Here is a 25,992-nt window from a genome sequence, read left to right on the forward strand (position 1 = left end):
TCCTGCCTCAGCCTCCTGAGTAGCTGGGACTACAGGCGCCCGCCACCTCGCCCGGCTAGTTTTTTGTATTTTTTAGTAGAGATGGGGTTTCACCGTGTTAGCCAGGATGGTCTCGATCTCCTGACCTCGTGATCCACCCGTCTCGGCCTCCCAAAGTGCTGGGATTACAGGCTTGAGCCACCGCGCCCGGCCCATCTTCCAGATTTTAGATAAAAAATTATTTCTTCTGGGAAGCCTTTCTTGACCTCCCTCTTTAGTGCTCCCGTATTAGCTCCCTACCATTCTCTCACTGGATTCTAATACCTATTCATGTGTCTCTATTCCTGTTAACCTTTAAGCTTTCTGAGGACAGACGCCATGGCTTGCTCACAATTGTATCCTTAAGATATGAACCACGCCTGGCACATAGCAGTCTAACAATAAATAATGAATTTACTAATAAGATTCCATTCGCAACTCAAAATTACCTCCCTTAAATTTCTGAAACTTCAGCCAGGCGTGGTGGCTCCCACCTGTAATCCCAGCACTTTGGGAGGCTGAGGTCGGTGGATCACCTCAGGTCAAGAGTTTGAGACCAGCCTGGCCAACAAGATGAAACCCCATCTCCATTAAAAATACAAAAAATTTAGCCGGGCATTCGTGTCTGTGGTCCCAGTCACTACGGAGGCTGAGGCAGGAGAATCACTTGAACTGGGGAGGCAGAGACTGCAGTGAGCCAAGATCGCACCACTGTACTCCAGCCTGGGTGACAGGGTGAGACTTGGTCTCAAAAAAAAAAAAAGAAATTCTGAAACTTAATTATCACCTATTGAAACTATTGTTAAAATTCCTGAAGTTTTATCTTAACATCTATAATACTGTGACCACCTTTCCAGACACAGAGAACTTAATCACATTTTAATATTTTTTAATTTATTTATTTAGAGACAGAGTCTCGCTCTGCCGCCCAGGCTGGAGTGCAGTGGCCGGATCTCAGCTCACTGCGAGCTCCGCCTCCCGGGTTTACGCCATTCTCCTGCCTCAGCCTCCCGAGGAGCTGGGACTACAGGCGCCCACCACATCGCCCGGCTAGTTTTTTGTATTTTTTAGTAGAGACGGGGTTTCACCGTGTTCGCCAGGATGGTCTTGATCTCCTAACCTCGTGATCCACCCGTCTCGGCCTCCCAAAGTGCTGGGATTACAGGCTTGAGCCACCGTGCCCGGCCTCACATTTTAATATTAACCCAAGAGAAAGGAAATGTTCCGTATGAAAGAATATGAATGAGGCTGGGCACAGTGGTTCACACCTATAATCCCAGCACTTTGGGAGGCCAAGGCGGGAGGATCACCTGAGTTCGGGAGTTCAAGACCAACCTGACCAAAATGGAGAAACCCAGTCTCTACCAAAAATACAAAATGAGCCGGGCACGGTGGCGCATGCCTGTAATCCCAGCTACTCAGGAGGCTGAGACAGGAGAATTGCTTGAACCCAGGAGGCAGAGGCTGCAGTGAGCTAAGATCATGCCTTTGCACTCCAGCGTGGGCCACAGAGTGAGACTCCGTCTCAAAAAAAAAAAAAAAGGAATATGAATGGAAATTGGCCATCAAGCTAAATACTATAAACATGACAGTTCCTAATTTTTATAATAAATATGTACTCACTCAACAATTTGAAAGATTAAGGCCTCTTCTACAACTGAGGTTCTATAATTTTCTGAAGTATGTGATTGCCACTATGCACAAAGCTCTATGAATTTCTCTACCAGTAACCTCTTGTACTCTTCTTAGCCTTTACTTTCTATGCCCTCACATCTGTCCTTACCTTCTAGTTTATTTTGCACCTGTTCTATAGTGTCTATGTATCCCTCACCTTCACTCCATGAATTATTCTGATTATACATGTGCACTAGTTATATGTGTGGTACATGTCAGCCCAAAGTTGGTGCTAATGGAATACTGCATGGCTCAAAATACTTTTATTTTATTTTATTTTATTTTATTTTATTTTTTTGAGAGAGTCTCGCTCTGTTGCCCAGGCTGGAGTGCAGTGGCCCGATCTCGGCTCACTGCAACCTCTGTCTCCTGGGTTCACGAGATTCTCCTGCCTCAGCCTCCTGAGTAGCTGGGATTACAGGCGCGCACCACCATGCCCAGCTAATTTTTATATTTTTAGCAGATACAGGGTTTCACCATGTTGGCCAGGCTGGTCTCAAGCTCCTGAACTCCGGTGATCCACCCGCATTGGCCTCCCAAAGTGCTTGGCATTACAGGTGTGAGCCACCACACCCAGCTTCAAAACATTCTTTAAAAATTGCTATTTCAGAATAGATCCAGCCGCATATTTTTCCTTCATGTTTTGAGAATTGATATGACTTCTGAAAGTGTTCAACAGTAATTCAAAGCCATGTATGATAAATCAGAGGAGATCAAACAGTAGCATTGTAAAATGTGGAATGACTATAAAAGTAACAAGACTGGTTTTCTTAGGCAGCAGTGAGCTGAAATCACGCCACTGCACTCCAGACTGGGTGACTTAGTGAAATTCTGTGGGGGGGACCCAAAAAGCAAGCATAAATGGCAAACCATGCTGTATATAGCTTCTCAGTATGGTTACTACAAAGGTCGTAACTTCTCTTGGCCACCTGCTTATCAGTCTGACCATGCAAAAACTGTTTATGGCATAATGTTAGTGAGAATTCCAGAACTGTGTCTTTTAGTTGGGCATGGCAGCACACGCTTGTAGTCCTAACTTGCTCTGAAGGCTGAGGCAGGAGATCACTTGAGCCCATTCAGTAAAGGATGCAGCAAGCTATGACTGTGCCACTGTACTCCAGTACTCCAGCCTGGGTGACAGAACAAGACCATCTTTAAAAAAAAAAAAAAAAAGAAAAGAAAAGAAAAAAAAATCTCAGAAATTGTATATACTATGATCTACAATGTAAAAATAAGTATATAAACAAGAAGTGGAATATGTAAAACAAATATTGCTGTTGTGAGAAGGAGGATTAGTTCTTTTCCCTTTTATCAAAATTATTTCAGCCAGGTGCAGTGGCCCACGCCTGTAATCCCAGCCCTTTGGGAGGCCAAGGTGGGTGGACTGCTTGAGCCTAGGAGTTCAAGACCAGCCTGCGCAACAAAGTGAGACCCGTCTCCACAAAAAATATAGAAAGTTACCCTGGAGGCTGAGGGGGGAGGATCGCCTGAACCCAAGAGGAGGAGACTGCAGTGAGCCATGATCAGACCACTGCACTTCAGTCTGTGTGGCAGTGTAAGACCCAATTCATCTCAAAACAACAACAACAAAAAAAGTTATTATGATATTGTCTTTTTAATAATCTCTTTTTTTAATCAGCCATTACTGAACCAGGCACACTGATGTGCACCTGTAGCCCCAGTTACTGGGAGGGCTGAGGCAAGAGGATGGCTGAGCCCAGAAGTTGGAAAACAGCCTGGGCAACAAAGAGAGGAGACCTCCATCTCTTAAAAAAAAAAAAAAAAAAAAAAATCAAAACTCAGTCATTATGTCATACTCACTGAATCAGAGAGAGATCTGTTCTATTCAGTAAGAAATAAGACTTTTCTAAAATCTTTCAATTTTCCGTTCTATTTCTAAATGCCAAAGAAAAGATAAGACTCACATTTATTTTAATTTTTTTCTTTTTCTTTTTTTCCCTCCTGCCTAAGGAATAAGGACTCACATTTTTGATGATGCATTTGTTTTTACAAGAATGTTGAGCTTCCAAGTAAAACCTCTGTGAAATCAGAGCATAAGTGATTAAGGTCACTATAATTCATCCAGCAATTAATAAATGTAAAATACCTTTTAATCATAAACACTATGATTTAAACATATGTGGAGAGAACTCCAAAAAAATTCTTTTTAAGGCATGTAAAAAAGGCAAAAAGAAACCAATCATGTGTTTCTAATGGTTAATCACTAACTTGTAAGAAGAATCCCAAAAATTATCAATAGAAATTCACAGTATTTCAGGAACACTCTGAGGTATCTTCCCTCTGTAGATTTTCAGACATCATTGTCTACTGATGGAGGGCCTCCAACTTGATCCAGAAATCAAGCTGTGTAGACTAACAGAAACAGAATTAAAGCAATTAAGTGAGTCAATTCACCTCATCACACTTTGGTTTTTTTGTGCACCTAATAAAAATGTTGCAACAGAAGTAGTAAAGTGGCGTTAAACCAATCAGAGTTTGGGAAGACTAGTAATTAGCATAAGAAACTGAAAATTAATTAAGTGGCTTTTAGGGCCAGGCACGGTGGCTTACGCCTGTAATCCTAGCACTTTGGGAGGCTGAGGTGAGTGGATCATTTGAGGACAGGAGTTCAAGACCAGCCAGGCCAACATGATGAAACCCCGTCTTTACTAAAAATACAAAAATTAGCCGGGCCTCGTGGCAGGCGCCTGTAGTCCCAGCTACTAGGGAGGCTGAGACAGGAGAATCGCTTGAACCCGGGAGGTAGAGGTTGCAGTGAGCCGAGATCGTACCACTGCACTCCAGCCTGGGCAACAGAGCGAGACTCTGTCTCAAAATAATAATAATAATGTGGCTTTTTTTCCTTCTTTTTGTTTTTTGAGAAATGGTCTTGCTCTCCTGCCAGGGATGGAGTGCAGTGGCATGATCAACTCACTGCAGCCTTTAACTCCTAGGCTCAAGCAATCCTCCCACCTCAGCCTCCCCAGTAGCTGGGACTACATGTCGGTGCCACTACATCCAGCTCACTTTTTTTTTCTGTATAGATGGGGCCTCACTATGTTTTGCCCAGGATGGTTTCTAACTCCTTGCCTCACGTGAATCTCCAGCCTCCGTCTCCCAAACTGCCGGGATTACAGGTGTGAGACACCGCGCCAGGCCCAAGTGGCATCATAAACTATCTCTAGGAAATCTAAAGAAAGGATTAATAGTGATATTCACTTCTCTATCAGATTCACTGCGAAAATTTTTCTATATAAGCATAACGCATCAACACTAACTTATATACACAATAATCTTCTCCACAGCAATGATTTGTTAGACATTACGAAATCCTTTATATATTTAATAATTCAATCCTTTATATCTTCAATAATCCAATCACAAAGTTTAAAAATATTAAGAGAAGTTATCATGTAACTCCTCACCCCAATTTCATTACAAATTTTACTTTACTAACTTTGACCTGATGTTCCATGCCCACAAGCTAGATAACAATGCGTCAAATATCTCGTTATCACTGCAAAGCAAAAAAATAAAGCTAGCTTTAATATAAAACTTTAACTAGTATACAGCCTGTAGTAGTTAAAACAATATAAAATTTTACTTAACCAGATACTCCACGTTAAACTCTAGGAACATTAACATGGAAACATTCTCCGCATCTAACACATTCCGAGATAAAGTACAGATCCGTTGAGAAAGGGAACTAACATTCTGACCTCCTTCCAAAATGACAAACTAGAACGGCAAAATTACACTCAGGCACACTGGAGTACTCTTCCCTCAAATCCCTCCACAGAGCACTTCATCATTTGCTCCGCCCTCTAATAACTCATGCAAGAAAAGTTCAGCACCATCAGAGAGAAACAAGACAGAATTCAGAGAATGGCTTTAGGGCCTTTCCTCCAGGCGGTAAGAGGATCTGCGTGTGCCCTTCGCAGGGGTCCAAAGGGAGAGAACAACCTAGGCCTAGGGTTTCGGGGATACTGACACCCAGAAACAGATTTTCTCTCAAAGAAGTTTCTGCCGCCATCCCTATCTTATCAGCAGGAGGCCCCGGCGCCATCGTCTCCGTCTTTATGATTTTATTATGGGGAGGTGGGAAACGCCACCCAGGATTCCTCCAGGCCTCCCCGATTCAGCTTCGGGGTCCCCCTCATTCTTCCCTCTAAGCCGCAGTCCCCGGGTCCTCCTCGGCACCCCCGCTTCTGGCGGCCTATCCCCCGGGAAGTGTACGGGCACGGCCGAACCCACCGGCCTCGCCGTGAAGGCGGGAGGGCCCGAACCCGCCAGGGCCACGGCGATGGCTCCGAGGGGCCCGGAAAGGGGAAGGGCAGGCCGGGGACCGGGGCAGGATGACCTGGCCGGGGAAGAAAGGAAAACGGAGGTGAGGAGACGCACCGCCCCGCAGGGCTGCACCGAGAAGGGAGATGATGAAGGAGGAGGAGGAGGGCGGTGGCCCGGGTGCGGCCCCCCACTCCTCCCGCCCCCGGGTCCCCGGGCCGGCGGGGGCGGCGGACTCGGCCCATTCCCAGGTCTGGGCTGGCGGGGGGCTGGGGGATCTCCCTCCACACTACTAGGAGACAGAGAACGAGGGTCTCGGGAGCGCGGGGGCTGTCTCCCGCCTGAACCCGGAGACCCCGACGCCGTCGTCGCCTCTTCCTCAGGAGGGAGGACGGGAGCTGTGGGTAAAGCCCGAAGGAGGAATGCCTGAAGGTGAGGGGCAGCCCGGGGCAGACCCGCCGCCCGCTCCGGACCCCCCCCTCCACCTTCCGGTAACCGCGTCTCTTACCGGTGATGGCGGTGAACTGTTGAATTAACCCCTTCAGCGCCGAGGACGCCGCGGAGCCCCCGTGGGCAGCCATCTTACCGCCGCCGCCGCCGCCGCCGAACAACAACACAGACACACACGGACCGCCCTCCCCCACCTCGCCGCGCGGTGTGCGCAGGCGCATTGACCGCCCCTCAAGCCCCGCCCCCAAGCCCCGCCCCTCCCGGCCCCCTCCAGTGGTCTGCGCAGGCGCACTTGCCCACCGGGCCGGAGCGCTACCCGCTCTCCGGTTGGCTGCTCGGTTGCTGCCTGCCCGGTGCATCGTTTTTGCCACTGCTGGTGCTTTCCTCTCCGGGCTCCAAGGCTAGTCTCGCAGGCGCAGTGTCGATTCCTACATTCCGAAGGAAGCTTCCGTCTTGGCAGATATTTCGCATTTCAGCTTCGCGAGCTTTATTGACAGGGCCAACTCCGGTAACGGTATTTTTTCTGCTTCGCAGTTGCTCCGCGCTCTGTTAGGTCCCATCAAAATACAAACCCTGCCTCCTCGCTTTGAAGCGACTCTCCCCGACCCCGCCCCCCAGCCTCTAGACTAATGGCTCAGCTCACCGACTGTGGCGAGTGAAATTCCAGAACCCTTCATGCCAAAGAAAGCACCTAGCGCAGGGTTGACACCCAGTGGGTTTTCATCAGCGATTATTTAGTCTGCTTTCCTTAAATAAATCGGCCATCACGTCTCCCGTTAGCGTCTTAGTGAGACCCCAAGAGGTGTCATGTGTATAAAAAGAAACTCTGTATATGCAATAGAGTTGAGAAGACATATAGAAAGGAGACTGGAAAAGTGTGCTCAAAACGCTGGTAATGGTTACCTTCAGAGGGGAGAACGATGGGCACGATGGTCAAAGCAGACTTTACTTCGAGTTTCTTATTTATCTTTTTATTTTTAAACAAACATTACTGGCCGGGCGCGGTGGCTCATAACTGTAATCCCAGCACTTTAGAAGGCCGAGGTGGGAGAATCGCTTGAGGCAAGGAGTTCGAGACCAGACTGGGAAATATATCAAGAATCCATCTCAAAAAAAAAAATTCGTGTGTTACTTGAATAATTTTATTTTGTAAAACAGTTACATGAGTGGGGTGCGCTCAAATCTAATGATTCCCCACCTTGCCCATAAAGTTTTGTGTTTTTTTTTGTTGTTTTTTTTTTGTTTTTTTTTGAGACGGAGTCTCGCTCTGTCGCCCATGCTGGAGTGCAGTGGCCGGATCTCAGCTCACTGCAAGCTCCGCCTCCCGGGTTCACGCCATTCTCCTGCCTCAGCCTCCCGAGTAGCTGGGACTACAGGCGCGCGCCACCTCGCCCGGCTATGTTTTTGTATTTTTTTTAGTAGAGACGGGGTTTCACCGTGTTAGCCAGGATGGTCTCGATCTCCTGACCTCGTGATCCACCCGTCTCGGCCTCCCAAAGTGCTGGGATTACAGGCTTGAGCCACCGCGCCCGGCCCCCATAAAGTTAAAAGAGATTCCGTGCGGCCGGGTGCCGTGGCTCACGCCTGTAATCCCAGCACTTTGGGAGGCCGAGGTGGGCGGATCATGAGGTCAGTAGATCGAGACCATCCTGGCTAACACGGTGAAACCCCGTCTCTACTAAAAATACAAAAAAATTAGCCGGGCGAGGTGGCGGGCACCTGTAGTCCCAGCTGCTGGGGAGGCTGAGGCAGGAGAATGACGTCAACCCGGGAGGTGGAGCTTGCAGTGAGCCGAGATTGCACCACTGCACTCCAGCCTGGGCGACTGAGCAAGACTCCGTCTCAAAAAAAAAAAAAGGAGATTCCATGCGATTCTGTTTGTTTTAGCCTCCTACCTTCCAGCCTCCACCCACATATTTTGCATCTTCAGAGGAAAATGGCCCAATAAAAGATGGGATGAGCTATCTGAAGAATTGACACATCTTAAGAGTAAATATGCTATTGGGGAGAATTTAAATAGCCATGTCAAATCAAGGGGTATAGTTTTTTGTTTTGTTTTGTTTTGTTTGACAGGGAGTCTCACTCTGTTGCCCAGGCTGGAGTGCAGTGGCGCAATCTCAGCTCACTGCAACCTCCATCTCCCCAGTTCAAGCGATTCTCCTGCCTCAGCCTCCCAAGTAACTGGGATTACAGGCACGAACCACCACGCCAGACTAATTTTTCTATTTTTAGTAGAGACGATGTTGACCAGGCTAGTCTCAAACTGCTGACCTCAAGTGATCCGCCTGCCTCAGCCTCCCAAAGTGTTGGGATTACAGGCATGAACCATCGCGCCCGGCCGGGCTATAGTTTCAGGAAGATATGATTACTGTAAAAGAAAGCAGACTCCAGTAATCCCAGCACTTTGGGAAGCCGAGGCGGGCGGATCACCTGAAGTCAGGAGTTGGAAACCAGCCTGGCCAACATGGCGAAACCCCATCTCTACTGAAATTACAAAAATTAGCTGCTGTGGTGGCGCAGGCACCTGTAATCCCAGCTACTTGGGAGGCTGAGGCAGGAGAATCACTTGAACCCGGGAAGTGGAGGTTGCAGTGAGCCTAGATCATGCCACTGCACTCCAGCCTGGGTGACAGAGCAAGACTCCATCTCAAAAAAAAAAAAAGTATTTTAAGTTCAATGACAGATTGGTCCTGGCACTGCCTTCCAGGTTGCTGCCATTCTCTAGATGGGCCGAGGAAGGACCTGGACCAGTCATGAATTTCAGAAGGTGATTCCTTCACATTTGATGCAGAGGTGCAAAAACACACAAGGGAAGAAAGTCAAATCAAGAAAGTGTTACCTCTGTCTCCCTAACCCTTCATCCTAAAGGCTGAGTCACTAGCCAGCCATGCAAAATCAAGCTCCACATAAAATGGTATAACACCATTAACTACAAAAACTAACACAGTGATTACTGTACCTCCATCAGATGGAGAAGCTAGCAATGAGCTCTGCAGGTTTACCAGGTTTATTTCCAGAGTCTTATAATTCAGATTTAATGATATGATTTAGATTAACAGTGCAAGAAAAGGTGATAAAGGCTGTGGCATCCACAACTCCAGAAGGCATTTTTTTAGAAATTAAAAAATAAGATAAAAGAAAATGAGACAGGGGGCCAAAAAGATTCCACGGTGTGGGGTGGGAGGGAAGGAAGGGAAGAAAATGAGACAGTTTCCATGGATAACCAGGGAATAGGGAAAAATAAATAACGAATTGATGAATAATACAACCTTGAAAAGCTTTTTTGGGCCGGGCGCGGTGGCTCAAGCCTGTAATCCCAGCACTTTGGGAGGCCGAGGTGGGTGGATCACGAGGTCAGGAGATCGAAACCATCCTGGCTAACACGGTGAAACCTCATTTCTACTAAAAAATACAAAAAAAAACTAGCCGGGCGTGGTGGCGGCGCCTGTAGTCCGAGCCACTCGGGAGGCTGAGGCAGGAGAATGGCGTGAACCCGGGAGGCAGAGCTTGCAGTGAGCTGAGATCTCGCCACTGCACACTCCAGCCTGGGCAACAGAGCGAGACTCAGTCTCAAAAAAAAAAAAAAAAGAAAAGAAAAGCTTTTTTGGATTATTAAAGAATATGAAGGACTGACCGGGTGCAGTGGCTCACACCTGTAATCCCAGCATTTTGGGAGGCCGAAGCTGGGGATCACCTGAGGTCAGGAGCTCCAAACTGGCCTGACCAACATGGTGAAACACCGTCTCTACTAAAAATACAAAATTAGCTGGGCATGATGGCGCACGCCTGTAATCCCAGCTACTCGTGTGGCTGAAGCGGGAGAATCACTTGAGCCCAGGAGGTGAAGATTGCGGTGAGCCAGGATTGCACTACTGCACTCCAGCCTGGGCAACAGAGTGAGACTCCATCTCAAAAAAAGAAAAAGAGAATATGAATATGAAGGATGGGTGCAGTGGCTCATGCCTGTAATCCCAGCACTTTGGGAGGCCAAGGCAGGAGGATCACTTGAGCCCAGGAGCTCGAGACCACCCTATCTCTGAAAAAAGAAAAACAAATTTTAATTATCCAGGCATGGTGGTGCAAGCGTGTAGTCCCACCTACTCTGGAGGCTGAGGTGGGAGGATCACTTGGGCCCAGGTGGTCCAGGCTGCAGTGAACCGTGATGGCACCACTGCACTCCAGCCTGGGTAAGATATGTGGAAATCACAAGAAACAGTGGAGGATCTAGTAACAGTAGAACTGTCACAACCCATACGTCCAAAGAGATGAGAACAGACAGAAGTTAGAGAAATCCCAAATGAGATTTTTTTGTAGAGCAAACCACCATGCAAGAAGCAATGACCTTCTGTCAAGGGACATGAGCAGCTTAGGCAATCTCAGAGAATAGCCCAGGGAAATAAATACCCTGACCTCGATCTCCTCTTCTGTCTCCTGCCGGGAATCCTCAATGGCTGAACCCAAATGGAAGACAGAAGGCACAGCGAGGAGCCCCTGGTAGTTCCCACAGACAGCCCCATGGGCAGAGAGCAGGATGGAAAAGAGGAAATTTATGGGCATAGATTTAAAACGGAATGGTCATGGAAATACATTTCAAAACTTGTGGAGCTTTCTGGTTTGTTTGGGTCTTTTTTGTTTCATCCTGTTTTGTTTTTTGAGACAGAGTCTCTCTCTGTCACCCAGGCTGGAGTACAGTGGCAAGATCTTGGCTCACTGCAGCCTCTGCCTCCTGGGTTCAAGCGATTCTCCTGCCTCAGCCTCCCAAGTAGCTGGGATTACAGGTGCCTGCGCCACCACAGCGGCTAATTTTTGTATTTTTAGTAGAGAAGGGGTTTCACCATGTTGGCCAGGCTAGTCTCGAACTCCTGACATCAAGTGATCCACCTGTCTCGGCCTCCCAAAGTGCTGGGATTACAGCAGGGGTGAGCCACAGAACCTGGCCCAAAACTTGTGGAGTTTTAACAGAAGCTAAAGGAAAATATATAACCTTAACTGGTTATATTAGAGAAGAAGACTGGAAAATAAGTAGCGCAGCATTTAATCAAGAAGTTAATGAAGGAACAACAACTCAGCAAACAGGGAAATGTGACAGGAAAAATATGAAGAAAATACAATAAAGAGCAGAAACTGATAATATAGAATACAAAATACAGAAGAGAGGACTCTTAAAACCAAAAGCTGGTTCTCTGAAATAACAATATTGAAAACCTTTGATAGGCCAGGCGTGATAGCTCATGCCTGTAGGCCTAGCACTTTGGGAGGCCGAGGTGGGCAGATCACCTGAGGTCAAGAGTTCCAGCCCAGCCTGGCCGACATGGTGAAACTTCGTCTCTACTAAAAATACAAAAATTAGCTGGGCGTGGTGGCAGGTGCCTGTATTCGCAGTTACTCAGGAGGCTGAGGCAGGAGAATCACTTGAACCCAGGAGGTGGAGGTTGCGGTGAGCCGAGATTACACCATTGCACTCCACCCTGGATGACAGAGTGAGACTCCATCTCAAAAAATAAACAAAAAATAAAAATAAAAATAAAACCTTTGACAGATTAAGAAAAAAGAGACACAAACAGTATTATGAAAAAAAGACATGGCAGATAGAGCCGTGGCTTGAAAAATAAGAGAATATTATGAATAATTTTATGCTGATGAATTAAAAAATAAATTACAGTTTCCTAGAAGAAATAATTAACAAAATGGGACTCAACTATGCGTAGACTTACGACCATTAACAAAATGAAATCTGCCACACAAATAACCACACCCCAGTAATTTTACAGGAGATCACTACCAAAAAAGTTAAGAAACAGATTATCCCAAACTTATACAAATGCTTCCAGATAAAGAACAGTGGGAACAAATAGCTCCTTCTATAAGGGTAGCATAACCCTGATATCAAATCAAACAAAATAATAAATGAGAACTCATCCGCACTCATGACTACTCAAACAGATACCTTAAATTAAACCAGAATTTAGAAATCCACATATTCACACATACATGTACATATGTTCTTATTGGGTTTACTTCAGGAATGCCAGCATAATTTTACAGTAAAAAGCTCTTTCAAACTGGGCACAGTTGCTCACCTCTGTAATCCCAGCTACTCAGGAGGCTGAGGTAGGAGGACCGCTGGATCCCAACTGTCTAGGAGTTTGAAGCTGAATGAGCTATAATTGCACCCTGTGCACTCCAGCCTGGACAACAGAGACTCCAGATTTAAAAAAAAGAAGAAGAAGAAAAAACTCTGTCAATGTAATTCACCATAGTAAAACAAATAAGAGAAATTATTTGATTCATTTGATCAGACACAGGAAAACCATTGATATAATGCCTACCCATTCACAAAATTTTTAAAAAACCTTAACAAACTAGATAAAGAAACTTCCTTAATCTAATAAAATGTATCTACCAAAAATGCAGAGTAAACAGCATCATAAATGTCTAATTAATAATTAGACATTTAACGTCACTAAGAAGAATGTGTTCTATCATTACGTCTACTCAGTATTATTCTAGAGGGCCTAACCATGGCAGTAAGACAAGAATAGGCAGTAAAGTGAAAACCTATATTCAGGGCCAGGCGCCTTGATTCACGCCTATACTCCCAACACTTTGGGAGGCCTAAGTGGGAGCATCGCCTGGAGCGCAGGTGTTCGAGACCAGCCCAGGCAACATAGTGAGACCTCATTACTACAAAAAAAAATTTTTTTTTTTAAATTATTCGGGCATGGTGGCACATGCCTGTGGTCCCAGCTCCCTGGAAGGCTAAGATGGGAGGATCGATTGAGCCCAGGAGGTTGAAGCTACAGTGAGCCATGACTGCACCACTGCACTCCAGCCTGGGGGATGGAGTGCGACCCTATCTCAAAAAAAAAAGAAAAGAAAAGCTATATTCGTGTATGGAAAGACTCAATATTATAAAGATGCCAGTTTTCCATATATTAGTCAGCAAATTCAATTTAATTTCACTCAAAATCCCACAGAGTTTCTCAAGCATTTTTGTAAGGTTATTTTTAAATTCATAAGTAAAGAGTCAACAATAATCAAAACACTTTTGAAGTAAAAGGACATGTGGAAGTCTTGCCCTACCTCATATCAAGAATTTTTATAGTCCGGGCGGAGTGGCTCACACCTGTAATCCCAGCACTTTGGGAGGCCGAGGCAGGCAGATCACTTGAGGTCAGGAGCTCAAGACCAGCCTGGCCAACATGGTGAAACCCCGTCACTACTAAAAATACAAAAATTAGCTGGGGGTGGTGGCACATGCCTGTAATGCCAGCTACTTGGGAGGCAGAGGCAGGAGAATCGCTCGAGCCTGGGGGCAGAAGTTGCAGTGAGCCGAGATCATGCCACTGTACTCTAACCTGGGTGACAGAAACAAGACTCTGCCTCAAAAAAAAAAAAAAAAAATATATATATATATATATATATAAAATAAAGGTGTAGTAACTAAGACTGCTCACACTGTGTGGTATTGGTAGGGAGTAAACAAATAGAGTACAGAATAGAGAGTCCAAAAACAGACACAAATATATACAGACACTGGCAGAAGTGGCAATCCTAACCAGTGGAGGTTAGGATGCACTAGGACCCTGGGACCAGGTAAAATTGGATTCCAATCCCAAATCAGATACAAAAATAAATTATATGTTTCTGAAAGATTTAAATGAGAATAACAAAATGTAAAACTTTCTCTTTTGGGGGGGGCGTTGGGGGACAGAATTTCGCTCTTGTCGCCCAGGCTGGAGTGCAGTGGCGCAGTCTCGGCTCACCACAACCTCTGCCTCCCGGGTTCAAGTGATTCTCCTGCCTCAGCCTCCTGAGTAGCTGGGATTACAGGCATGCAGCACTACGCCTGGCTAATTTTGTATTTTTAGTAGAGACTGTTTTCTCCATGTTGGGCAGGCTGGTCTCAAACTCCGGACCTCAGGTGATCTGCCCGCCTTGGCCTCCCAAAGCGCTGGGATTACAGGTGTGAGCCACTGCACCTGGCCAAAACTTGACAACTTTCACAAGAAAATATAGGGGCTTATTCTAGTGATTTCAAATAGAATTGCTTTGCACAAGTTAAAGGGGATGTCATCCACTCTGTGTCCCAGGAAATGCCCTGCACACAACATGACAAAACTGCACAGCCTTGAAGTTGTGGATCATGAAAGTCCAGATTGAGGAAGGGGAAGATTTTATAACAAAGACATAAAATCAGAAACCATAATGGCAATGACTAATAAAGTTGACTTCATTAAAATTAGAAACATCTGTTGGTCAGGTACGGTGGTTCACTCCTGTTATCCCAGCACTTTGGGAGGCTGAGACAGGTGGATCCCTTGAGGCCCAGAGTTCGAGACCAGCCTGGCCAACATGGTGAAACCCCATCTCTACTAAAAATACAAAAACTAGCTGAGCGTGGTAGCACACACCTGTAATCCCAGCTACTCAGGAGGCTGAGGCATAAGATCGCTAGAACCTTGGAGGCAGAGGTTGCAGTGAACTGAGATCTCGCCGCTGCACTCCAGCCTGGGCAACAGAGTGAGACTGTCAAAAAAAAAAAAAAAAGACAGACAGACAGAAAGAAACATGTGTAATGTAAGAGGTGAAACTGGGATTTGAACCCAGACAAAATGAATTGACGAAAAGTTTGGGGACGTGATGTGCATAGCAATTATTATATAAAAAGAAAGTTCAAAGAATAAAAACATTTCAGTTATTTTTTCAGCACCTCTCAGGTGGGCCAATCTTGCTACCACCAAAAACACATATCATATTGTGGGATGGACATTAAGTTGTTTAGGGTATTGGGTATTATATCGGGAAAACCCAATTTAGCTAGCTTAAATATAGGACATAGGGTAGGGCCTATGTCTGGCACCACAGGGCTCCAGCTCTGCCTCTGATTCTCCTGACTTTCCCAGGTCTGCCTGAGCTTTGTTCTAGGCTGGTAGCAAGACAGCTGCAGTAGTTTGAAGCATCACATCCAGGTACAGTGACATGCAAAGGAAGAAGCATCATCTCGTCTCTTCTGTGAGAAAGGACATAGTTCCTAGAAGTCTCTTGGGAGAGACATTCCTTCAAAATTCATCTGAATCGAGTCTGAATTGAGTCACAATTCTGTTCCTAAACCAGTCTCTGCCAAAGGATGTGAGATAAACATAACTGGTGTAGTAAAGCATATGGCTTTGTGGAGGAAGGTGGATACCTCCCCAAAGTTTGGTGCTTTTAAGGAGAAAGAAGGAGGGGAATGAATGTTAATTAGGCAATTAACAAAATCCGCTCCATTCACGAAGCTTCACTAGGAGCACCGTGGAACATTCCTGCACTTCCCTTCGTTCTGATTCCACCTTTGCCTAGAGTCTTTCTGATTGACACTTAACTTTTCCAGATTTCTTGATACTAGGAAAGTACTGAATGAGTATGTCAGTCACTGAAAACATCTCTCTCAATATTAAACTTAAAAATTTCTATTTTGGTTTAGGGTTAGGGTTTTCTGTTCCTCTGATTTTTGCTATTTCTAGAATGTTATATAAATGGAATCAAACAGAATGCAGTAGTCTTTCGAGTCTGGCTTCTTACACTTAGTACAATGCAGTTAAAATTCATCATGGTGGTGTCTGCGTCTGTATTTTTTTCCTTTTCATTGCTGAGTATCATTCCATCATAAGGATGCATCCCAGTCTGTTTATCCATTCCCCAGTTGAAGAGCATTTGGGTTATCTACAGTTAGGGGCAATTATGAATAAAGCTACTATAAACTCATGTACAAGATTCTGTATGAACATAGGTTTTTATTCCTCTTCGAAAAACACCTACATGAGGAATTGCTGGCTCATATAGTGAGTGTATTTTTTTTTTTTTTTTTGAGACGGAATCTCGCTTCTGTCGCCCAGGCTGGAGTGCAGTGACGCAATTTCAATTCACGCAACCTCCGCCTCCCAGGTTCACACCATTCTCCGGCCTCAGCCTCCCGAGTAGCTGGGATTAGAGTCACCCGCCACCACGCCCGGCTAATTTTTGTATTTTTAGTAGAGATGGGGTTTCGCCATGTTGGCCAGGCTGGTCTTTAACTCCCGACCTCAGGTGATCTGCCCGCTTCAGCCTCCCAAAGTGCTGGGATTACAGGCGTGAGCCATCCCACCGGGCTGTGAGTGTATGTTTGACATTATAAGAAGCTGAAAAACTGTCCTGTGATTCCTTATTTTTAATTTAATTTTATTCTTTTTTAGACAGAGTCTCACTGTGTCACCCAGGCTTGAGTGCAATGGCACAATCTTGGCTCACTGCAACCTCCGTCTCCCGGGTTCAAGCATATTCTCCTGCCTCAGCCTCCCAAGTAGCTGGGATTACAGGTGTGAGCCACCACTCCTGGCTAAGTTTTGTATTTTTAATACAGATGGAGTGTCTCCATGTTGGCCAGGCTGGTCTCGAACTCCTGACCTCAGGTGATCCACCCACCTCAGCCTCCCAAAGTGCTGGGATTACAGGTGTGAGCCACCGCACCCAGCCTGGCCTGTGATTCTTAAATGTCAATTTGGGGAAGCTATCTGGCAACCATGACTTTAACCAAGTGATCCCACTTAACATTAATAAGAGTGGGACAACCTGATAATTTTGATGTGATGTGTTAGGAAATGTGCAGTATGACGTATTCTTGGCAAAATTGTACCAATCAAGCCTCTAGGCCTAGTTTCCAGACTACAAAATGTATAGGAAGATCAAGATACAAATTAAAGGAGGCCACGAGGAAGCACTCAGGCAAATCTAGGCTACGGGCATTCATAAGATAACTGTCCTGGTCCCTTCAAAAAGTGAATGTCAGCCGGGCTCAGTGGCTCAGCCTGTCCATCCAGCACCTTGGGAGGCCAAGGCAAGCAGATCGCCTGAGGTCAGGAATTCGAGACCAGCCTGACCAACATGGCGAAACCCCAATCACTAGCAAAAATACAAAAATTAGCCTGGCGTGGAGGGGGGGCGCCTGTAATCCCAGTCACTAGGGAGGCTGAGGCAGGAGAATCGCTTGAACCTGGGAGGCAGAGGTTGCAGTGAGCTGAGATTGAGATTGTGCCACTGACGTCCAGCCTGGGCCACAGACCAAGACTCCATCTCAAAAAAAAAAAAAATTTTTAACTTAATTTAAAAGGCCAGGCACAATGGCTTATGCCTATAATCGCAGCACTTTGGGAGGCCAAGGTGGGAGGATCACCTGAGGTCAGGAGTTGGAGACCAGCCTGGCCAACATGGTGAAACCCCATCTTTACAAAAAATACAAAAATTAGCCAGGCATGGTGGCGGGCACCTGTAATCCCAGCTACCCGGGAGGCTGAGGCATAACAGTTGCTTGCACCTGCGATGTGGTGGTTGCAACTGCACTCCAGCCTGGGCAGCAGAGCAAGACTCTGCCTCAAGAAAAAAAAAAAAAAAGTGAAAGTCAACAAATAAAAACCAAAGCAACAAAAAGTCAATGTCACAGGTGGAAAACAGACGGGGAGAGAGGGAAACAGGGGAACTGCTATGAATGAAAAGAGAGTAAAAAGACATTACAAGCAGATGCAAAACTTTGATTGAATCCTGGTCATTAAAAAAAAAAATCTATGGAAGACTTTTTTGGGGAAATACAATTCTAAAGGGACTCAATATTATGAGATAACATTACAAAGTTAGAATTTTCTTAGATGTTTTAATTACATCATAGTTATAGAAAAGAGTGTTCTTATTTCTTTTTTTTTTTTTTTTGAGAGAGAGTTTCACTCTTGTTGCCCAGGTTGGAGTACAATGGTGCGATCTCGGCTCACCACAACCTCCACCTCCCAGGTTCAAGCGATTCTCCTTCCTCAGCCTCCCAAATAGCTGGGATTACAGGCATGCGCCACCATGCCTGGCTAATTTTCTATTTTTAGTAGAGACAGGGTGTTTCTCCATGTTAGTCAGGCTGGTCTCAAACTCCCTACCTCAGATGATCCGCCCGCCTCGGCGTCCCAAAGTGCTGGAATTACAAGCGTGAGCCACCGCGCCCAGCCCGAGTGTTCTCATTTCTAAGAGATGCACTCTAACATACTTGGGTAAAAGATGATGTCTGCAGCTTACTTTTTTTTTTTTTTCCTAGACGGAGTTTCACTCTGTTGCCCAGGCTGGAGTGCAATGGCACAATTTCGGCTCACTGCAATCTCCACCTCCCAGGTTCAAGTGATTCTCCTGCCTCAGCCTCCCAAGTAGCTGGGATTACAGGGAGGCGCCACCACGCCTGGCTAAATTTTTTTTGTATTTTTGGTAGAGACGGGGTTTCACCATGTTGGTCAGGCTGTTCTCGAACTCCTGACCTCAGGTGATCCGCCGCCTCGGCCTCCCAAAGTGCTGGGATTACAGGCGTGAGCTACCGCGCCCGGCCCACATAATTTTGTAAAAAACAATAATAATAATAAGCAGCTCACAGAAAAAGAGAAAATGCCTAAGTACACACACAAAAAATCCAAGTACCATGTAGTAGAAGCAGTATGAACAACAGATAGAATGAACAGACTTGTAAATACTTCAATACTGGAATTTCAGACATGGATTATATAATAACTATGTGGCCGGGCGCAGTGGCTCATGCCTGTAATCCCAGCACTTTGGGAGGCTGAGGCGGGCGGATCACCTGAGGTCAGGAATTCGAGACCAGCCTGGCCAACATGGTGAAACCCCGTCTCTACTAAAAATACAAAAAAATTAGCTGGGCGTGGCAGTGGGTGCCTGTAATCCCAGCTACTCAGGAGGCTGAGGCAGGAGAATCGCTTGAACCCGGGAGGCAGAGGTTGCAGTGAGCCAAGATCACGCCATAGCACTCCAGCCTGGGCAACAAGAGGTAAACTCGGTCTAAAAAAAAAAAAAAAGAGGAAATTAGGACACATAGAGAGACACCAGGGGCAAGCAAGCACACACAGAGGAGAGACCACAGGGACACGTAGCAAGAAGGCAGCCCTCGCCCTCCACAAGCCAAGCACAGGGTCCTTCGGGTGAAACCAAACCTACCAGCCATGATCTTGGACCTCCAGCCTTAGGACTGTGGGAAAACAAATTTCTGTTATTTGCGCCCCCAGTCTATGGTATTTTATTATGGCAGCCCTAGCAAACTAATGCAATTCCCCACCTTTGCTGGCCTTGGACTTGGACTTTTTTTTTTTTTTTTTTTTTTTTTTTTTTAAGACGGAGTCTCGCTCTGTCCCCCAGGCTGGAGTGCAGTGGCCAGATCTCAGCTCACTGCAAGCTCCGCCTCCCGGGTTTACGCCATTCTCCTGCCTCAGCCTCCCGAGTAGCTGGGACTACAGGCGCCCGCCACCTCGCCCGGCTGGTTTTTTGTATTTTTTTTTAGTAGAGAAGAGGTTTCACCAGGTTAGCCAGGATGGTCTCGATCTCCTGACCTCGTGATCCACCCGTCTCGGCCTCCCAAAGTGCTGAGATTACAGGCTTGAGCCACCGCGCCCGGCCGGACTTGGACTTTTTTATTTCACAGCCCCTTGGGGTTTCACTCTGGGTCGTCCAGGCTGGAGTGTAATGGTGCATTCTTAGTTCACTGCAACCTCCGCCTGTCAGGTTCAAGCGATTCTCCTGCCTCAGCCTCCTGAGTAGCTGGGATTACAGGCAACCACCACCATGCCCGGTTAATTTTTTTGTATTTTTAGTAGAGACAGGGTTTCACCATGTTGACCAGGCTGGTCTCAAACTCCTGACCTCAGGTGATCCGCCCGTCTCAGCCTCTCAAAGTGCTGGGATTGCAGGCATGAGCCACCGTGCCCAGCCACCACTTCCTTTTCTTTTCTTTCCTTTTTTTTTTTTTTTTTTTTTTGAGATGGAGTCTCGCTCATTTGCCCAGGCTGGAGTGCAATGGCACGATCTCAGCTCACTGCAACCTCCACCTCCCGAGTTCAAGCGATTCTCCCGCTTCAACCTCCTGAGTAGCTGGGATTACAGACGTGAGCCACCACGCCCTGCTAATTTTTGTACAGACAGGGTTTCACCATGTTGGCCAGGCTGGTCTCAAACTCCTGACCTCAGGTGATCCGCCTGCCTTGGCCTCCCAAAGTGCTGGGATTACAGGTGTGAGCCACCGCGTCCGGCCTTCCTTTTCTTTTCTAAGATTTGATTTGTCCCACTCATTCCTTACTATCTTGCCACCTCTGTGATGACTTTAAGAGGGATATTTGTTTGTTTTAAAACAATATCCAGCTTTTCAGTTATTCTCATTGTCTATTCAAATACCTTCCCCCACAGATCAGCTAAAAGGTAGAGAAGTCAAGAAATGACAGCAGAGGGACCGAGGAGCTAAGGAAGAGGAAAAAGTGAAGGGCAACTTCAAGGTTTTAAACCTGGGAGGAGATTAAAAAAAGATTTCAAAAAAATAAAAGTAAAAAACAAATTAAAACAAACAAAAAAATGATAAAAAGTTTGTTTCTAGCAAGAGGTCAGAAAGAAAAGCAAATTTTCAGACAACAACCGACTTTGGTTTTTATCTGTACTGGACATGTATAAGCTTTTTTTTTTTTGGTCATTTGTTCACTAAACAATACAGTATAACAACTATTATATAGCATTTATATGTTTTTTGTTTTGTTTTGCTTCTTTGAGACAGAGTCTCACTCTGTCGCCCAGACTGAAGGGCTGTGGTGCAATCTCAGCTCACTGCAACCTCCACCTGGGTTCAAGCGATTCTCCTGCCTCAGCCTTCTGAGTAGCTGGGATTACAGGCATGTGCCACCACATTTGGTTAATTTTTGTATTTTTAGTAGAGATGGGGTTTCACCATGTTGGCCAGGCTGGTCTCAAACTCCTGACCTTAGGTGATCTGCCCACGTGGGCCTCCCAAAGTGTTGGGATTACAGGCATGAGCCACTGCACCTGGTCTGATTTTTGTATTTTTTGTAGAGACAGGGTTTTGCCAGGTTGCCCAAGCTGGTCTCGAATTTCTAACCTCGAGTGATCTACCCATCTCGGCCTCTGAAAGTGCTGGGATTACAGGCATGAGCCACCACACACGGCCAGTGTGCATGTTGTTATTAGGTACCCATGACTTAAAGTACACAGGAAGGTGTATGTAGGTTATATGCAAATAGTACACATTTTATATCAGGGGTTTGAACATCCTCAGATTTTGGGGTGTGTGTTTGTGTGTGTGTCTGTGTGTGTGTGTGTTTTGTAAGACAGAATCTCACTCTGTGTCCCAGGCTGGAGTGCCCTGGCGCAATCTCTGCTCACTGCAACCTCTGCCTCCCGGGTTCAAGCGATTCTCCTGCCTCAGCCTCCTGAGTAGCTGGGATTAGAGGTGATTGCCACCAAGCCTGGCTAATTTTTTTTTTTTTTTTTTTAGATAGAGTCTTGCCCTGTTTCAACCAGGCTGGAGTGCTGTGCCATGATCTCAGCTCACTGCAACCTCCGCCTCCCAGGTTCAAGTGATTCTTCTGCCTCAGCCTCCCGAGTAGCTGGGATTACAGGCACCCGCCACCATGCCGGCTAATTTTTGTATTTTTATTAGAGATGGAGTTTCACCATGTTGGCCAGGCTGGTCTCGAACTCCTGACCTCAGGTAATCCTCAGCCCACCTCAGGCCCACCTTGGCCTCCCAAAGTGCTGGGATTACAGGCATGAGCCACCGCACCAGGCCCCAGCTAATTTCTTGGGGTTTTTAGTAGAGATGGGTTTTCACCATGTTGGCCAGGCTGGTCTCGAACGCCTGACATCAAGTGATCCGCCCGCCTCAGCTTCCCAAAGTGCTGGGATTACAAACGTGAGCCACCGCGCCTGGCTAATCCTCAAATTTTGATATCCAAGTGAGGTCCTGGAACCAATTCCCCATGGACATGCAGAGAAAATTGTAATAGTAAGACATCAAAAGGTAAGAAAGGAATAACATTTTCAATCAAATGAGAATTGCTATATTGGAAGTGTGTATCTTCATACACAAACTCATGTGACAGGAAATATAATTGTATTTTTCTATAACTCAGTTTAACAATTTAATTTTTATTATTCCCATCAGCACCATAGGAAAAGTAACAACGAAAAAACCTGTTATTTTTTTTTTTTTTTTTTTTTTTTGAGACGGAGTCTCGCTGTGTCTCCCAGGCTAGAGTGCAGTGGCGTGATCTCGGCTCACTGCAAGCTCCGCCTCCCGGGTTCACGCCATTCTCCCGCCTCAGCCTCCCAAGTAGCTGAGACTACAGGCGCCCGCCACCACGCCCGGCTAGTTTTTTTTTGTATTTTTAGTAGAGACGGGGTTTCACCATGTTAGCCAGGATAGTCTCGATCTCCTGACCTCGTGATCCACCCGCCTCGGCCTCCCAAAGTGCTGGGATTACAGGCTTGAGCCACCGCACCCGGCCGAAAAAACCTGTTATTATTCCCAGACCAGGGAATCTTTATGTAGTCTGAGGATGGGGTAGCCTGTTTACTTGTCATCAATTCTACCAAATCTATCGGCCATAGCCTTTTTGTTGTTGTTGTTGTTGTTGTTGTTTGAGACAAGGGTCTCACTCTGTCACCTGGACCGGAGTGTGGTAGCATGATCATAGCTCACTGCAGCCTCAAGCTCCTGTCCTCAAGGGATTCTCCCACCCCAGCCTCCCGAAGCACTGAGATACACATAAGCCATGGCACCTGGCTATAGCCTGAGTTTTGTTGGACCCACCTGAGGCTTAGGTTTTAAAATTCAAAAGCTGGCCAGGCATGGTGGCTTAAGCCAGTAATCCCTGCACTTGGGAGGCTGAGGTGAGTGGATTGCCTGAACTCAGGGGTCTGAGACCAGCCTGGCCGACATGGCAAAACTCTGTTTCTACTAAAAATACAAAAATTAGCCCAGTATGGTGGTGTGCACCTCTTGTCCTAGCTACTCAGGGGGCTGAGGCAGGAGGATCGCTTGAGCCTTGGGAGGTTGAGGTTGCAGTGAGCCATAATCTCCAGCCTCGGTAACAGAGCGAGACCCTGTCTCCAAAAAAAGAAAAAAAGCAAAAGCTGTGGCTGTGGCTCACGCCTCTAATCTCATCACTCTGGGAGGCCAAGGCCGGAGGATGCCTTGAGACCAAGAGTTCAAGACTAGCCTGGACAACATAGGAGACCTTGTCTCTACAAAAACGTTTTAAGAATGACTAGGTGGGGTGGTACACATATGTAGCCCTGGCTACTCAGGAGGCTGAGGTGGAAGGATCACTTGAGCCCAGGAGTTGGAGGTTACAGCGAACTATGATCATACTGCTGTACTCCAGCCTGGACAAGAGAGCAAGGCTTTGTCTCTCTCTCTCTCTTTCTTTTTTTTTTTTTTTTTTTTAACATTTTCATTTATTTATTTCAGAAGGGAACTAGAGTGAAGACCTTGTCTCTCAAAAAAAAAAAAAAAAAAAATCAAAAGCTGACAACTTATTCCTTTCTTCCCTCATTCCCCTAACCTGCTACCATGTCAATGGCATTAGTCAGGAATGCTTTTGGCTGCGAATAACAGAACGTTTGAATACCAGAGGCTTTAGTGATTGAAGACTGTTTCTCTGGGGTTTTTGTTTTTTGTTTTTTTTTAATTGAGATGGAGCCTCACTCTGTCGCCAGGCTGAAGTACAGTGGTACGATCTCAGCTCACTGTAACCTCTGCCTCCCGGATTCAAGCGATTCTCCTGCCTCAGCCTCCCAAGTAGCTGGGATTACAGGCCCCCGCCACCACGCCCGGCTAATTTTTGTATTTTTAGTAGAGACAGGGTTTCACCATCTTGGCCAGGCTGGTCTCGATCTCTTGACCTCATGATCCACTCGCCTCGGCCTCCCAAAGTGCTGGGATTACGGGGTGAGCCACCGCGCCCAGCCTGTTTCTGTTACATAACAAGAAGGCAGGCTGGTACTGGTCCAGTGAGGTCAGAGCGATAACTCTTGGCCTTTTGCTCGTGTCTGCGGGAAAGCTTTTGCAGCTCCAGCCATCAAGCCAGTGCTTAAGTCACGAACATATGAAGGACAAAGCAAGAGCTTTTCCAGAGCCCCCCAGTGGATTCCTGCATTTTTCTCTTTGGCCCTGATTGTGTTATAGGGCATAATTGCAAAGGAAATTACTTCTTATCCAAGTCCCTCACCTTATGATAATGGGATCTGGGTATTTGTCTAGATTTAATTCCACAGAAAAAGAACTCCCTCTTTTTTTTTTTTTCTGAGATGGAGTCTCGCTCTGTGGCCCAGGCTGGAGTGCAGTGGCCGGATCTCAGCTCACTGCAAGCTCCATCTCCTGGGTTCACGCCATTCTGCCTCAGCTTCCCGAGTAGCTGGGACTACAGGTGCTGTCACCTCGCCCGGCTAATTTTTTGGATTTTTAGTAGAGACGGGGTTTCACCATGTTATCCAGGATGGTCTCGGTCTCCTGACTTCGTGGTCCGCCCGCCTCGGCCTCCCAAAGTGCTGGGATTACAGGCGTGAGCCACTGCCCCCGGCCCCAGGAACTCCCTCTTACAAAGCAATTCAGGGCTATGGTGGTTTAAAAATATTATTGACCAGGCATGGTGGCTCACACCTGGGAGGCTGAGGTGAGAGGATCACTTGAGGCCAGGAGTTCAAGGCCAGCCTGGGCACATATAGTGAGACCTAATCTCTACTGAAAAGAAGTCAGCACGCCTGACTGTGCACAATGGCCAGACCCCACGCGCATGGGCAGGCCCAGAAAAGGCAGCACAAGTTCCGACTCCAGTCTGTGGGCCTGGCAGCCTGGCCCCCAACCTTCAGGATCTCCCAGGCCTGAAGGTGGGGCTTCACCAGGGACCTATCCCCTTCCACCCAGGAATGTGTCTGCCTCCTGTTCCCATTCATGGTGCCCAGGCTGTAGGTGCCAAGAGGTGCCTGCAGGCCGGCAGCGAGCTGCCCTCAGTCTCCCATTGGCTTCCCTCTTATGCTTGTCAGCACCCAAAGTCTGGAGGGGGCTGAGACGGCCAGGGACTGGTGTGTCAGCACTGCTTTGAGTATGTGCACACCTGGCCAGGCTGTGACAGCACCCAGGCTCAGCCCCAACTTTGCTCTGAGATTGGAGCAGGTGCCAACAGCAGGGAGAAGCCAGACAGCAAGAGCAGGCACTTCTGACCCCGTGAGGGCTGGCGGGGCCTTCTCGCTTCCCCAAGAGTGCAGGGATGCCTTGGTCTGCAGCTGTGGTTTGAGCGGCTGCAGCTGTGTCCAAGGTGGGGAGGGGCGGGGCTCCTGCCTGCTACGCGGAGCGGGAGGCCCAGATCTGCAGCCACAATTTGGGCAGCTGCACCTGGGGAGCTCCCGCCCCACCAACTCGAAAGGGGCTGGGCTCCTACCTGTCTCTGGCTCCCACCGGTCCTGTGGAGTGTGCAGCCCTGGCTATGCCTCCCTGCTGCAGCCGGCGTGATGGCAGTAGCCGCTCCAGATGGGCCACCTGCTGCCATCAGGAGAATCACTTGAGTCCAGGAGTTGAGCTGGCAATGAGCTATGAATACGCCACTGCACTCCAGTCTGGGTGACAGAGCAAGAAATAATAAATAAATACAGTATGAATTGTTTGACATACCTTTCTTCAAAAAATGATTCCTTCCCTTAACTGCAGCCGTGATAAAAAAAAAAGGAAACAAA

At 46.9% G+C, this 25,992-nt stretch overlaps 1 protein-coding gene and 1 pseudogene across 3 annotated transcripts in view; one reads left to right on the top strand and one right to left on the bottom strand.

Annotated features, from left to right (window-relative positions):
* UBXN7 (UBX domain protein 7) overlaps positions 1-6,905 on the bottom strand; it is an 81,543-nt gene extending 74,638 nt beyond the window's left edge. Inside the window, exon 1 of one of the 2 annotated variants that reach the window (XM_077991133.1) lies at positions 6,485-6,905. In XM_077991133.1, the coding sequence (XP_077847259.1) occupies positions 6,485-6,785 (301 nt within the window). In that variant the 5' untranslated portion in view covers positions 6,786-6,905. The remainder of the gene's footprint in view (positions 1-6,484) is intronic. The other variant, XM_015132580.3, reaches the window with a different exon arrangement.
* Positions 4,554-6,512, top strand: LOC114676195 (uncharacterized; annotated as a pseudogene). Its single transcript, XR_003727022.2, has one exon. The product of XR_003727022.2 is annotated as an uncharacterized LOC114676195 (transcript).
* Positions 6,906-25,992: the final 19,087 nt, after the last annotated feature.

The sequence above is a fragment of the Macaca mulatta genome, chromosome 2, assembly GCF_049350105.2.
Source record: "Macaca mulatta isolate MMU2019108-1 chromosome 2, T2T-MMU8v2.0, whole genome shotgun sequence".
In the NCBI taxonomy this organism is placed as follows: Eukaryota; Metazoa; Chordata; class Mammalia; order Primates; family Cercopithecidae; genus Macaca; species Macaca mulatta.